The sequence below is a fragment of the Semicossyphus pulcher genome, unplaced genomic scaffold (genome assembly GCF_022749685.1).
Source record: "Semicossyphus pulcher isolate SPU_LCO1_2020_fin unplaced genomic scaffold, fSemPul1.0.p SCAF_15, whole genome shotgun sequence".
In the NCBI taxonomy this organism is placed as follows: domain Eukaryota; kingdom Metazoa; phylum Chordata; class Actinopteri; order Labriformes; family Labridae; genus Semicossyphus; species Semicossyphus pulcher.
In genome coordinates, this window is record NW_027211659.1 from 25,820,472 (window position 1) to 25,836,216 (window position 15,745).

The following is a 15,745-nucleotide window of genomic DNA, read 5'->3' on the forward strand; positions in this document are numbered from 1 at the left end:
TTAATTGGCCTCCGTTATATGTTCTCAGGGAAAAAGTGGCGTGGCTGGACCCCCAGGAGACAGAGGAAATCCTGGCAGAAGAGTGAGTGCAATTTTAGATTCACATGTTTTAATCTTATATCAATGTTTAGTGTTGAGAAATGCTCACTAAACATCTTTACTGCTCTTAGGGACCCAAAGGAACCAAAGGACAAGCAGGAGATGGAGGAGAAATTGGAATCGCAGGAGACCCTGTGAGTATTATGTGAACTGGTTAAAGAACCAATTACTATTAAAACAAAAACAAAATCTTGGTTACCTCAACTTAACTAGACTCGTTATAGAGAAATAATATTATATATATATTATATATATTATAATATACAGAAAAGTGATAGTAGTAGTTAAAATAGTCTTCTTCTTTTTGTTGTTTGTTTTGTTTATAACTGAAGCCACACACTGTTTTGGACCATAAAAGGAAAGAAATGTGCAAAAAAAAAATGTTGCTAATGATTTAGTTTTCCAACATTCCTTGTATTATCTGAAAAGCACTATAGGGGCTTGTTATAGAAACAGACAGGTGAAGGTATTTGGTGTATTGAAAGGAGCTGGTTTGTCAGCTCACCCTGAGAAGTATTTGACTGTAATTTTAATGCTTTGAATGTAAATATGTGAAACTAAACTTGAAAATACTTGTTGTCAATTAGTCATTGATTATTGCTTTTACCAACAAAAGTTAGGAGTTGTTGCTGCATGCTATTTTAGAAGCTACCTCGGTAGCAGAGTTATCCTTCTTGGTGCAATACCCCACCTGGACTCTTTTTAGAGAGCAGCTGTCAAATGGATGTCTGCACTTTCTCATGAAAAGTGGGGTGTTTTATGTATTTCCTGTGAATTTCCATTTCAAAAGGAGTTTGAACCACCTTTTCCAAGTACCTGAAGTTAACAAAACTAGATTTCTCCCTAGGGATATTTTTGCTGTAGTTTAACTTCTTCTAGAGCTAAGCTACGTAAGCTATTTTTCAAATAGCTTCCCCAACACTGTTGATGGCTACTGTTCTACTGGTTTTGAAATAGGCCCTCAACATGTAGCATAAAGTAACGTTTGATCATTTAGAATGTAGTAAGTCCCCCCTTCCGCAGTTGTTTGGGCAAATAGTGTTTACCGTGTTGTGTTTGATTGCAGCTGAAAGTGAAAATGTAATCTTTGTCTGATAGGGTACGAGTGGAAAAGATAACAACCGCGCAGGACCTAAAGGAGACCCTGGTGATGCAGGACCATCGGTAAAATCCTTTTCCACACATTTTATTACAATAGAAAAATAATTATTTAAATGACTACAATTGCAGTTATTATTGTACTAGCCGTTTTCGATGTTTTACATGTCGTAACTGTTTGTGTTTGTTTACTTGGGATATCTGCTCTGAACTGACAGGGAGAGCCTGGTGAGGATGGAAAGAAGGGAGGCCCTGGTGAACTAGGAAGAAGGGTAAGTCATTTTTTCATGTGGTCATCATACTTACTACAACATTTTTTCTCTAAATCAAGACTAACTTCTGCTCCCACCTCCACAGGGAGGCGATGGCAGGAGAGGCTCACCTGGACAGGCTGTAAGTCTTTTTTTTTTTGTGATAACATAAATTATTAAATCCTTACTGCAGAAACTTTCGGAAACGTTAATCACATTTGTCATTTTAGGGAGCTCCTGGCAAGGCTGGACCTAATGGTGTTCAGGGAGAGCCTGGAATTGCAGGATCAAGAGTATGTTTGTCATTCTCTTCCCAAAACATGTGCTGTCATTCCTGTTAATACTTTTCTTGGCTGCATGAGCAACATGACAAATTGTTTTGACTAGACTGTGAATGGAGTTTTTATACAAGTAGAATGTGTCTCCGTTCTTCTCTCATGGTTTGGAGGTCAGCAAGAAACTCCCTGGTCTGTCTTTTTTCAGGGTCCACCTGGACCACGTGGTGCACCAGGACCCAGGGGAGAAGATGGAAACCCTGGACCAAGGGTAAGTGCACCTGTTAGGGCCCCATAATTAAATACAATGTTTGCTATAACTGTGCTGTAACAGTGACGTATAAAACACATATTCTTTAAGACGATGTATATTTATGGAGAAAACTGAAGCCAGCATCAGTTTTAAACTGTGGTCAAATGCAAATGCTGATGTTTTATTTTACACAAAAATAACACGTCTCTCAGAGATTGAGACTACAACGACACACTGACAAATAACTGTGACATTTTCAGTCTTCTAATATCCTAATGTTCTGTTGTTAGGGCCCCGGAGGAAGCCCAGGTTCCGCTGGAGACAATGGAAGACGAGGAGCTCTCGGTCGCAAGGTACTGATGGGAATGTGATTTTCCGCGGCTCATGTTCTTCCAAAATAGGCTTGTTTTAATTCTAAACACACAGGCCTGAGCTGAGCTCTCTCACATTACTGGACACACATGTGTCGTCTATTTGAGCAAACATGTGAGCACTATAAGAAAAACATTAAGGCTCTGCTTGAGATCGGCTGCAACAAAAACATATGATTGTAATTAAATCTATAGAAACTGACCTGAGAGTTTAAAGAAATATTTCACTCTTCATGAAAAGCTTTGACATGTATTGGAGTTGTTAACTCTTTATGTCCCTATCTCATTCTGTGTGTCTCTGTGCCTATGTAGGGAGAGCCAGGAGAACCAGGACCTCAGGGTATTGTTGGACCTCTTGGTCCCCGTGGAGAGGCTGTAAGAATGAAACCACATATTCTTTGATTTAAAGTAGTTTATAAATTAACAAAATAGAACACTATGTCTATACTTGGTTTGTCATGTTGTTAATGAAACCAAATGTCTATATTTTATAAAACAGCAGATAATTATGTGATCAGCTTCTCAATAACTGTCCTTGCGGAACATTAATTATTTGCATCAGTGTCATGTTGCTGTGTTTTTTATGAGAGTATATGTGATGTGGTTTTGTATGATAGTGTATGACAACAGTGTGTAACATTCATGTTGGTTCAAAGGGAATTTAGAGGGTGTAATGCTCTTGTTTCCCTTTTGGTACCAAGACTGTATGCAGCTGAATAAGCAATCAGTTTTAATTGTAGGAGTAAATTTCTCTTTTTTGTCATAGGGTGAAGATGGAAGAGATGGCTATGGAGTCACAGGGCCGAAAGGAAGAAAGGCAAGTGAATTTGGATCTTTGAAACTTAGTTTTTAGCTTATTTTCAAACACCACTTACAAATAGCCGACTTCAGAAATTTCAGAAGTCACAAACCATGGTAACAACAAGGATGTCCCTGTGTCCCATGCAGTTATTCACTAATTAGGACAGTAACAATACAAAAATTACTCACAAAAATTTCCTCTACAGGGTGATGAGGGCTTCCCGGGATTCCCAGGACCAAAGGTAATAGAAAAAACCCCAGACTATTTCTATTACCATTTCAATATAATGACTTTTTATACTTAGTCCAATGGGCCCTCCATTTGATGTTGATCGTTTGCATTCATCTCTTTGCGTCCATCATTTCAGGGAGCAGCCGGCGACCCCGGCACCAAGGGCGGGCCTGGACCCAGAGGAAATCGTGGACAGAGGGTACGTCTTCAGAACCCACTTATATTAGATCAATATGCGAATATATACTTTAAATGTGACAGCACCTGCTGTATGGTATCACTCCAGCAACCAATCATGATCATTAGACACATATGTTTGGATATACACCATATGAGACTGTTTTTTAAGTGTTGTTTCAAATATTGTATGCAGTCCTCTTTGTTGTCAGCTACTGACAGCTTTGTTCTCTAACTGTTTGTTCTTTGCAGGGTATCTCTGGAAACATTGGTACACCCGGACAGAAGGGAGAGGTTGGATATGCTGGGCCATATGTAAGCAACTTTAAATCTACCATTTGCTTATAAGCTACATATAATTATTTGTATCAAAATTGTGACAAAATTTGCAATCATATTATAAATGATTGATCTGAATATAAATTGTTGTTGTTGTTGATGTTTTGACAAAGATAAAGTTCCTCATATGATTTGATTAAATGATTGTGTTATCTAATACAAAAACACAACTATTTTTCCCCCCACAGGGTGAGAAGGGACCAAGAGGACCAGGTGTTGTGGTATGTGATTATTTATCAACCTGTTTGAAACTGTATTAAGGGAAAACTCATTTTTGTTACCTTGGATAAAAATCTTTAAACCTTTCTTTTCAAATGTCTCTTTGTCCTCAGCAATGTGACCTGGTCAAGAAAATCAGAGACAACTGTCGTAAGCGTAATTTAACAACTATCAGAAATAAATGAAAAGCATTAATCTTCATGTGTTATGTGCTCTAAAATGTCTAACCACATTTTCTTTCCTGTTTTTTGTTCACCAGCTTGCTGTTATGGTAAGTAACTTAAAACTTAATTAATTCGATTATAGCTGATTGAATGGCTGTGTATGTATCGTAGGCACTACTTTACAAAGAAACGATTCCCCATGTGTTCATCATCAGGTAAGCAGGAATGCCCGCTCTACCCCACTGAGCTGGCTTTTGCCCTGGATGTCTCAGAGGGCAGTAACCGCCAAAGCTTCAACAATATGCGTGATACTGTCCTGCGCCTGGTCAGCGACATCACCATCGCTGAGAGCAACTGCCCCAGAGGAGCTCGTGTTGCTCTGGCCCTGTACAACAACGAAGTGACCACTGAGATTCGGTTTGCTGATGCAATGAAGAAACGCGCCCTGCTGCGTCATATCGAGGGACTGCAGACTCTCCAGAACAGGAAGCAACGCAACTTAGACATGGCCATGAGCTTTGTGGGACAGAACACCTTCAAGAGAGTGCGCAGTGGTTTCCTCATGAGGAAGGTGGCCGTCTTCTTTGTTGGCGGCCCAGTCGGACAGGCTAAAGCAGTTACCAATGCAGCTCTTCGCCTCCATGATGCTGGAATCGCCACTCTGTTCTTAGTCAACCGTGAGGACAAAGCGCTCAGCAGAGCACTGCAGGTAAAACATAAGAAATGTCTCAAAGGGGCACGCTTAGTACTTTGGTTTGTAAGGCATTTTGGCAGTGTTTTTCTCCAAAGACAACACAGCTTTTTTTCTTCTTTTGTTCACCAGGTCAACAACACAGCACTGGCACAGGTCATTGTCCTTCCTGCCCCTGGAAGTGCACAGTACAACTCAGTCCTCCAAAAGATTATGAACTGCCATGTCTGCTTCGGTAAGAGCTCTGCGATTCACTCATCATGACTTCTCAGTTACAGCTTATAGCAGCGGTCCCCAAACGGCGGACCGCGGTCCGGATCCGGACCCAACTGCCGTCATCTCCGGACCTGGACCTATTTACAGTTTTGACAAGCGCATCTATTTTAACCTGCGCAGCTTTTTTGTCTTTGCGGTAGTGACTTGGGGGTCCAAGAAACTCGCAGACCAATGCATTCGTTGTAAATCATCACACGTGACGCTACTCAGCCAATCAAATCTGTCACTCAGATTAACATCGCGACTGACCCAGTGGGTGTGGGAGAATACAGATACAGACTGAAGAGCCAGCCGACAAGAGACACAGTGGGAGAAAATAAGTGAGTTAGGGAAAAGTAGACATTGCGTGCTCTAAAATGAGAGCAGTAGAGAAAACCAAGCTTTTAAGACTGGACAGACTCGTATATGTTCCGTGACTGTGGCGATTATTAAACGCAGACATTTTCTGACAGTCACTCCGTTTGTCTCTGTTAACAGAGACTCCAGGCTGCAGTTTAGTTCAAACACTTCACTCATAAACCTGAGAGTTACACAGAGCTACATCAGGCTTCATCATCATGACTAGTTTTCCTCTTATGTCCGCACTTCTGTTCTTATATGTACCGGTATGTGCCCTCTTTCTCTCCCCCTCGCTCTCCCTCTCTCCAGCAGTCCGTCAGTGTACAGTGCGTTTAAATATTATTTATTTCATAGTCATTGCCTGTGTTAGAACTCACCATGAGAAAAAGTCTAATGCAACTGCATTTTGGCAAAACATAAAATAAAATTTGGCAAACATGAAATAAAATTTTAAGTGAATCCTCCTATTATGGTCAAATCTTAATATTCTGTCAGGAGGCAGAGAGATAGCAGCTTAAGTGAAGAGGTAAAGCTGTCTCTCTCTTTCATTTGATTTCTGCATGGACAACATTTTACTACCAGTAGTACCAGACATTATATTATTTATTTTCATTTACAAAAAAAGACACTTCCATCACAAACTGGGGCATTAAATAAACCAAAAATACAGGAAATGAAGGTTTTGACACTCAACTTCCTGGGGGAGATCCCCCAGACATACAAACACACACTATATTTCCTTACCATTATTGAAGTATTCATTATTATTATTGTTAAATTATGAGAGCTCTGTGTAAAACGTATAAGTGTAAAAACTATTTAGCCTAATTGTATTTTCTTTATTTGATTTGACAAACGTTCAAAAAGTATAAATGTATGGTACTGAATCATAACGCAGCTCAGACATTATGATGTTCCGGACCTTTGCTTGAGATAAAAAATCTCTAACTGGACATCTTTCAAGTTTAATTGAGTACCCCTGGCTTATAGATTTTATCTTAGCAGAAGATGATGGTTGCAATCAGATTTGTTACCTGAAGTATCGAATGATTATTTGTCTTTTGTGAGAAATGAATGTTTTTGAACAGGGAGTTCTGTTCAGGAAAATGGGGCTTATTCATTATTTTATCAATTTTTCAGAATTTAAGGGACACATATACATTTTTGTATGTTCATTGTTGGCGAAAAAAGGAACAATTTTAATTTAGATGTATTTTTTTATCATGTTCATATGTTCATTAGAAATACATCACCTCCATGCAGCAATGAAAGCTACATTACTCCACTTGTTTTCTTTTTCTAGACATCTGCTCTCCGGACCAAATGTGCGAATTTGTGCCCCCATTGACCAGTCGGGACAGGAGGTCTTTCACCACAGACGTTGACATCGACATGGCTTTCATCATGGACAGCTCTGAGTCTACCTACCCGACAGTCTTCACGGAGATTAAGCGCTACATCGCACACATAGTAGAACAGCTACAAGTGTCCTCAAACCCAGCCTCATCCACTCACCATGCCAGAGTGTCTGTGATCCAGCAAGCACCTTACGAGTTCATCTACAACAAAACTGGCTCTTCCATCCACGTGGATATCGGTTTGACAGAGTACAACTCAGCTCAAGATATCGTTACCGCTCTACTGCAGAAGACACCGCAGCTAGAGGGTGGTCGAGCATTGGCTGTAGCTATCGAATCCACATTGGAGCAGGTGTTTGAAAAGGCTCCTGTCCAACGTGCCCGAAGAGTTCTGATACTCTTTGTGACAGGAAGTGTGAGAGAAGAAGAGGAGCGACTGGTGCGTATTGCCACTGAGGCCAAGTGCAGAGGCTACTTCCTGGTCATCCTGGGTGTTGGTGATAAGATAAGTGCCGGAGATGCTCGTGTTTTGTCTCGCATGGCCAGTGAGCCTTCAGACGTCTTCTTCAAGCAGCTGGAAAGCATCGATCGCTTTTACGACAGACAGATCAAGACCTTTGGCCAGCTGCTGCCAAAGTACATCAGCAGTAAGTTCCAGATGGGTCAATCAAATTCTGTTGCCTTTTTTTGCACAATTGTTTGTTTACAATTTTAGGCTCAATGCCAGTTATTACATAGTAAAACCAAGCTCCTGTGAGTGATGTGCTGTGTTCTGTTTTTTAGTTGAAAATGCTTTCTACATGTCGCCTGAAGTCTCCAAAAACTGCACATGGTTCCAGAGTGACCAGCCTCTAAAAAACCCCTTCACATCATCAGACCAACAGGAGTAAGCACTTTTATATTGTCTTACCATATCATTGGTTGAAGTTATTAGTTGGACACATTAATGATTTCATTCATGCTTTGTTTTATTTATAGGAAACACCAGAAACATCAAAATCACCAGGCAGTCCATCAAAGAAAGCACCACGGTAAGATTTTGGAACTTAATTTACCTCAGCAGGGAATAAAAGTTTAAAATGCTGTTTCTCTTTTCTTTACTGGGAGTCATTTTTTGGTTGAACTCAAACTACTGAAATGAATTTGATGTTCAGAGAAAAAGCTGTTTAAACCTGCAGTTACTATAAAATTTGACTAAAAATCATGGCACATTGCACTAAGCGAAGTAACTGCAGTCTGCTATTGAATCCTAACAGATGACTTCACTTTCTACCCAGCTTACCTAACAAATGTATTGGAGATAGCATTTCATAAGAAAGTAACCAGATGATAAGTTAAGATGACAGTACCCGTTAGCCTCCCTGTAAATGCTGACTTGTCCGTGTACGTTTGATTGTTTACGTCGCAAACTGATACCAGCCAAAGTTGCAAAGATATAATAGAAACTTTAAAGGCATTGAATCTCAAGTTATCTCATAACAAACCTGCAGAAATGAGAGTGACCTCTGCATTTGTATACATTTTGGTAACTCCATAACTCTAACAAGTTCATCGGACTTTTAAATATGCATCGTCCTGCACTGACACCATTTCATCTCACCCTTTCATCTCAGATGCAGAGGAGCTTCACGTCTTTAACGTCACCTCCAGCAGCTTGAAACTGCGTTGGAGCAGCTCGGACCCCAAGCTCTTCGTCTACTTTGAGGTGGTGGTAACACGTCTGCGCGACCACGCTCTGGTGCTTAAGACCAACGTGTCCGGCACAGAGCTTACTGTGGACAACCTAGAGAGCGCTCAAACATATCATGCTGTGGTCACTGCATACACAGCAGAGGGTCAAATTGTCTCCATCCGCAAGGGCATCACCACTACCAGTAAGTCCAACACACTTTTTACACCATGACATATTATTTTAAAGAACAGTGAGCAAGACATCCCCTGTCTCAAGATAACAATATACTTATTATGTGGTTTTCCAGAAACTTGACCACCAGGTGATAAGATTTCTGGGTTTTGAAACTGACATTGCACCATTGTTCTGCAACAAAAATGTCAAATATTTTTTACTCCTTTTAACACGTAGGGGTGTTGTGAAAATAAAACAACTAAACATTAAACACTGCATGAATTAGCTCGAAGTTTGTTATCAGAGCTGTTCCATGACTACTGATTTTACTTTCACAGAAGCAGCAGCGCAAAAGCAGGCAGAGCAAAAGCCAGCCCGCCCAGTCGCCGGTACTGTAAAAACAGCACCATTGGAACAACCTGAAATTGGTGAGCGTTTGTGGGCTTAACTTTTTCTCCTACTTTAACCTGTATGCTGTATTTTTAACCCCCATAACTTGTTTAACAATATATATTTAGGAAGATTTGTGGCATTATGTGATTCAAGATCTTTCAAAATGTCTGTATTGCTTTAACTAAAGGGATGTAGTGCACAGAACCCTGGGCTTTGGGAAACTTTAAGTTTGAAGTGATACTCAGAGTGAACAGGACGTTAGAAACAGGAATCAAATTTGGTTTTGTGTTTTTATGTTCTGCTGCTCTCTGGCCTCATACAGCACATATCAGAACGACAGGCACAGCTGTGGGATCCAAAAAGAGTTACTCAATATGAGGTCTTTGAACTTTCAGCACAAATCCTTTTCTTTTATATTACCCTAGTGCATTCATTTTAATGATCTCTATAGAGTTGTGTCTGGCTGGGTTTCCAAGGCACAGTGTTAGTCATAAATAAAACTGCATGGTTCAACTTCAAGTTCATAACTTGCTTTGCTCTAATGCAGCAATATTTCAACTCAGATACAACACAAATGATTTATCCGTTCACGAGCACATGCCAAAGCATACTGTGGGCCATTCAGGGAAACTTACGAAATCTACTGCACAAACTTACAGTGTTTAGTTTGTATATTTAATCTTTCCGTGACGTGTTTTGACAAACACAAGAGTTAAGGTTTCACTGTCTGCGTCACTTTGGAGAAAAAAGCTTTACAGCTGCCGCTTCTCATGGCAGACGCAAAACTTCAGGCAGAACGGAGACAAAAAATAATCGACTGTATACTGACTGAAAATAGACTGTGGGCTTTAACATGCTTTTTACTAGCACTACATAAACTAACAGAAACAGAAACTGTAGTTTTAACAAACTAACTTTTCAATTCACCCGTGGAAACCTTTATTTATACCTTTTTCTTTCCACTGACTACTTTTAGTTCATAATAATATACAAATTCTTAATGATGCAAGAGCCCTGAGCTGTTAGTAGCATGTTATGCCATCATGTTGAATGCCATTTCCTTTGACCTACAAGAATGAACCTCTCTGCACTGTTCACCTCAACTTTTTTAATATACATTTATTAGTTTCCAGTAACTTCTTAACAGCACAAAGTCACTTCTGTATGCCTTGTGTAGTACGTAGTTGTACATTTATTCTTAACACAAATGCATCCCCTCTCTCTGACTGTCCTCATCATCGCTGTTGTTGTTGTTCTTTTGTTTGTTTGTTTGTTTTTGCATGTTCTAGTTAATGAACTTGCAGACCCATGCTCACTTGACTATGACCCTGGAAATCCGTGCAAAGACTATCAGGCTAAGTGGTTCTTTGACAGAAAGAACGGGATCTGTACACAGTTCTGGTATGGAGGTTGTGGAGGGAATGAAAATAGGTTCGACACTGAGGCCCTCTGCTTGAAAGACTGCATGAGGTCAGGTGAGTGGTTGTCAGTGTCAGGGTCTCTGAGTGGATTTGTCGTACCCTGATGTGATGGTGTAAGATAATGCAGAACATTATCAGCTTCTTCTCTCGTAACAAAATCTACCTATGACCGTTTGCTACACCAGGCTTCAGAACAGCAATTTTCCAGTCACATCATACGAACCACAACTGTGCACTCTATTAGCATTGGGTTTCTCTACATGCTGGTTTGTGGGGTGCTGCAAAGAAAACTGTAAAGAATGGATAAAAAGGTGTTGCTTTTATGAGCATTGCTTTATGGCTACCTACAGTCACAATGTTCATTGTTATCTTTCGAGGCAAGGGGCATGCCGTCTAGCTAATCTTAAAGGATTACAGTTTTCTTTTCACTTCCTTTGGGCTGACACATCCAAACTTAACTAAGTAGTTTTAGTGTCAAACCTAATCAAGCTTCGACTGTTTACAAAACAAAACATAAAGGTGGCAAAGTTCTCTGAAAACAGAATTTTTAACCAAGTTTTAGCTTTAGATTTTGATAGCTAGCTAGTTGGCAAAGACTAGCTAGCTTTGTCACCAAGTAAGATGCATCATTTGGTCACGTAAATGTGAAATTAAAGACACATTGTTTCAAAAATTACTGAGAACATTTAAAGGAAAATCTGCCAACTTTTTTTATGTAAACAGTAAATGCAGCCCGAGAATATCAAGCTAGTTGTACAGTTAAATAAGGATGGCTTAGCAAATATTCAAGTAAATACATATAATTCATAGAAGCTAAAGAAATGTCCTCCTCTTTTCCAGATTTTTTTCCCCAGAACTAAAATTAAAGTTAACTTGTCTTCATGCAGAGGAGTGATAATTGTAAAGGCACCCAGGCAATCTAACTAACGAGAATTGCATCTGTGTAAACTTCTGTGGTCTTTATATCCACATTGCACTAGGCACCATGTCTAAATCCTCCTGAGTATTTTTCAGCCGCTGTACCTTGAAACTGAAACCACTTTGTATTTTCATATTTCCGCAGTGCCAGAGCCTCAGCCAGAAGAGCCTCAGCCAAAAGTGAAGCAGGTTGAACAGGTGGCGATCCTTCCAGCTCCTGGTGAGTTCATATATACAGCAACTGAGTGACGAACAGCTTTCTGCAGAAATACAGTATTATGTAACTGCCCCTTCCCTTCTTACTCCCTTTCATAAAGACATTATTGACTTTGCCAATAAGACAGAATGTGCACTCCCTTCCTGGTCAAGATTCAAACAAGCAACTCCTGATGATTGGAATCAAACCTTGTCAGACCACCCTAATTTGGCATAAACCAGTACAGCAAGTCACCAGTAGTTCATGTTATATCACTGTTATGTAATTCAATTTCCAAAAACAGTGCTCACTTTGCAAAAACAATAAGTGCTTTGTATTCACTTCACCCAAAGCCCACTGCCCCTCTGAGGATTGTAATGACAGACGGATTGAGTAGAAAGCCAAGCATGGAAAATGAGAAGGTTACGCTTTTGTCACAGCAGCGAGCCAAGTCATAACTGCAGAGAAAATGAATGGAAAGCCTTGTTCACTGCTTCATTGTCTTTTTGGCAGCAGTCCTCAGACAGAGAAAGCTGTCAGGACCTCGTCATCGTTGGAGTAAAGATACATCCAGACAAAGTTTACTCCAAACCAAATGTGCTTCATCTCATCATTATTAGTTTTTATGTATAATGGGAGTGATACATTTACTGCTGCTGATGCACTGCATATTGTTAATATTTAAAGTCCAGTTTAAAACCAAATCATGCAGCTTTGCTTGAGATCTGTGCTCTTTTATAAGTATTCTCACACTTTCCCTGATTGTTATTTTTTTCTCTTAGCGTCCCTCACAGCAGAAACTACAGCTGTGGACATCTGCCAGCTTCCAAAAGAGGAGGGTACTTGTGCCAAATTTGTCCTCAAGTGGCACTACGATGCCCCCACTAAGAGCTGCGCACGCTTCTGGTACGGAGGCTGTGGTGGAAACCAGAATCGCTTTGACACGCACGACCAGTGTGTGAAGGCTTGTGGAAAACCAGGTACTTATTTTGTTCATCGAAATCGTCTTATCTGTTATTGTCAACACACAGTAAGGATGGAGTTATGCTCCCTTTAAGAAATCATAAAAGTGCTCACAAAACTCACTCGTGCTGTAAACTGTAATGTCGGCAGTTATGTGATACAGCAAGCCAAACACAACAAGGTCTTGCAATTTGAGTTGGCATGCAACGAAACTGCCATCTAATTCAAATCTCTGGGGTGCAGAGAGGAATTACAGCATTTACAGTGTACAGTATGAATCATGCTGAAAAACTGCTGCGGCATCTATTCTTAACCTAAAATTTGTGGAAGAAAATTGCATTCATCTCAGAAAAATTGTAGGTTTTCTTGCAAGAGAAAGAGAAAGAGAGGGAGGCAGCAATGAGATTGCACAAGAGAAAGCATGCGTGAAAACCAAACTAGATTAGAAATGAAACCCAACCAAATGTGGTGTGTGTGTTTCTTTGTGCTTTCTCACCAAATAAAGCAATAATCAGAAACAGAACTCTCAGCAACACTCACGTGTTCCCCACAGATGTCATGTGCTGCTGAGTGCTGAAAAGTGGGGATGACCAGTTTACTCTTGGTCTGGTGCCCTTCTGTAGTCAAAAACAGGAGGTTTTAATTGGTATTTCCTGATATTACTCATACCTATAAAGAGTAAGCCAACTAATGGCGACATACAGTAATTAAAGGAGCACACTTCCCAATTGAACCAGACGTCTATGGTTGGCTCCCTCTGTCACGGTTGTAACTCTTGGTTGTAACTATTGGTTTGCCTTCATCTGAGCGTCGAGTTTGTTTCTTTTTCTTGGATCTTCACTTATTGTTGAAGTTGTATCTGTAGTCATCCATCTTTTCTTTGTTTGTTCAGCCATAGTAGATTACTGTTTACTCGCAACACATGCAGAGACCGGAAAAGCAGCCGCTTAGCTCCGCCTACCCTCTCTGGCAGACCAATCACTGCTGGCTGATGGAAAACGCGTCACTAACTGGGTGCTGCTTGAGTCGCCACAGACAGCCAGTCTGTAATACTGCAAATGCAAAGGCTTTCATCAGTGGGCCATAGGCTCAGTCACCATTGTGTTACCTCATTCGGTGTCAGTTAGAGATTTAACAGACATTTATTTAAATGAAAATCTTTGAGATTATTACTTTAATAATCCATGTTATATTGAGCCAGTTTAGAGATTTGGGGTGGGCCGGGTCTGTTGATTGGTCAAACAATAGGGACTTCACCCCGGAGACAATTTGACAATTCCTCATGGTTTTCCTAAACTTAACCAAGTATGTTTTTGTTTAAAGCTCACCAAACGTACTGTTTTACATTAACTCTGTTCGAAAGACAGAAAAAAGATGCTAAAAGTTACCTTGAGACTGACCATACCACTTGTTAAAAAGATTTTAAAAAAACACCTTAAAAGAGACGCTTGTGTGTCTGTATGAGCTGCAAAAAGGGGGCTGTGACAAAGGGCCATTATTTGGTGACCTGGGGATAAGAACGTGTTTGACATTCATAGGATTATTCATGCAAAATGATGCTTAACTTTTAATAAGATACAAAAGGTTCTATGAAGAAATATTAAAAATGTAACAAAGACTGCAATTACAAATTAAAAGTCTAACCATGTGTTTCTTTTCTATTCATCACCAGCACCAGTCAACCAAGGAGTCATCGCTGCAATAAGAACATAGGACCAAAGTGACTCCCATGGCCAGCTTTCACCTCTGTTTAGGGGATTCTGAGGAGAAACATCCAAAGTGGCCGTGATGTAAGGATGCAATACCAAAGCGATGGTGGCTGCACTGGATTCCACTAAAATGAACTTTATCCCCAAAATTCTTGAAGTAGTATTTTTTCACAACAAGAAGGAGGCAACACGATTTGCTGCATGTTTTAACCTACTGGTGCTACATAGTATGTTTGTTCTACAGATGAGTTGTGCATTCAGTTTTTTAAAGTCAAGTTTTCTGGAACAAAGCCATCAGAGTTTTCATGTTTTTTAAAAATGCAGTTTTATAAGTTAGCAAGAATCATATATGAATATCTTGGACAGAGATTAGCAACACTTCAGTACACGCAGGAGGACTGCAACTATTCAATGCAGAACTCTTTCTTTTATATTGTGTTTTTTTACATTCCACATTCACATAGAGGCATCAGCTGCGTTGATTTATACTATGTTCAAACTCACTTGATCCCTGTGGAATCAGTCCTTCACATTTTGCAGTCACAGAATCCACAGGCATGTTAACAGAAGCCTTATATGGCAGTGTGTGTATTTAAATGACAGCGACCGACTGCTAAATGCTAGAAAACATGGATGTAATGTTAAGTGCACTTCTGGATCCACTGCCTCAAACACTTAAGTTCCAGCTATTGAGAAATGGAATGTACTTGTCAAGCTGTTTTTGTTTTTGTTTTCTTTGGTTTTACTGAAATCTGTGTTTCATCTGGGTATAGGGGAAATAAAAATGAATTAGACTTTCTAATAAACATGAGCAACTGATTCTTTTCTTTCTTCTTTTGAATGAGGAATTGTGCATGTTACAGAGATTCAGGAGTGTAAGCGATTTTTGATATGTCTCCAAACACGTAGCACAAAGAGGAGCTGAAATTAATGACGTGTTTTGTAGGTTGTACTTTTATTGAGTGTTATTTTACAACATTTTCCAGTCTCAAGAATTTAATGGAAATGTTCTCAATTTGGAGTCAAAAGAGCATCAGCTTAACAGTTAAGCTGGAGATATACTTTTAGCTACGTGTTCCATTGTGCACGATGGCTGCCACATTTGCGTTAATTTGGAGTGTCGCCTGTGCACGTCCTCAAAAATTCTCACTACACAGTCGCAAGATGCAGAATGCACGTGAACAGTAGGGGCAGTGTAGAGGCAGAGGGGATGTGACAGGGTCAACACAGCAGCAGGGACAACAATGGCAGCACGTTTTGCAGACAAGCTGATAGACCAAGTCCACAATAATCCACATCTGTACAACGTGTCATTGCCCCCGCACAGAGACAAACATGCCTATCAAACAGCTGGAG

General features: G+C 40.1%; 1 protein-coding gene across 2 annotated transcripts in view; it reads left to right on the forward strand.

Moving 5' to 3' along the window:
• Positions 1-15,208, forward strand: part of LOC138592009 (collagen alpha-3(VI) chain-like) — a 118,743-nt gene extending 103,535 nt beyond the window's left edge. Inside the window, exons 16-42 of one of the 2 annotated variants that reach the window (XM_069662603.1) lie at positions 29-82; positions 171-233; positions 1,198-1,263; positions 1,416-1,469; positions 1,555-1,590; positions 1,679-1,741; positions 1,932-1,994; positions 2,267-2,329; positions 2,660-2,722; positions 3,114-3,164; positions 3,355-3,390; positions 3,517-3,579; positions 3,810-3,872; positions 4,085-4,117; positions 4,229-4,265; positions 4,375-4,386; positions 4,495-4,988; positions 5,103-5,205; positions 6,889-7,590; positions 7,727-7,829; positions 7,922-7,974; positions 8,557-8,817; positions 9,128-9,217; positions 10,472-10,657; positions 11,667-11,741; positions 12,500-12,697; positions 14,353-15,208. In XM_069662603.1, coding sequence (XP_069518704.1) covers positions 29-82; positions 171-233; positions 1,198-1,263; positions 1,416-1,469; positions 1,555-1,590; positions 1,679-1,741; positions 1,932-1,994; positions 2,267-2,329; positions 2,660-2,722; positions 3,114-3,164; positions 3,355-3,390; positions 3,517-3,579; positions 3,810-3,872; positions 4,085-4,117; positions 4,229-4,265; positions 4,375-4,386; positions 4,495-4,988; positions 5,103-5,205; positions 6,889-7,590; positions 7,727-7,829; positions 7,922-7,974; positions 8,557-8,817; positions 9,128-9,217; positions 10,472-10,657; positions 11,667-11,741; positions 12,500-12,697; positions 14,353-14,393 — 3,126 coding nt within the window. In that variant the 3' untranslated portion in view covers positions 14,394-15,208. The remainder of the gene's footprint in view (positions 1-28; positions 83-170; positions 234-1,197; positions 1,264-1,415; positions 1,470-1,554; positions 1,591-1,678; positions 1,742-1,931; positions 1,995-2,266; positions 2,330-2,659; positions 2,723-3,113; positions 3,165-3,354; positions 3,391-3,516; positions 3,580-3,809; positions 3,873-4,084; positions 4,118-4,228; positions 4,266-4,374; positions 4,387-4,494; positions 4,989-5,102; positions 5,206-6,888; positions 7,591-7,726; positions 7,830-7,921; positions 7,975-8,556; positions 8,818-9,127; positions 9,218-10,471; positions 10,658-11,666; positions 11,742-12,499; positions 12,698-14,352) is intronic. The other variant, XM_069662605.1, reaches the window with a different exon arrangement.
• Positions 15,209-15,745: the final 537 nt, after the last annotated feature.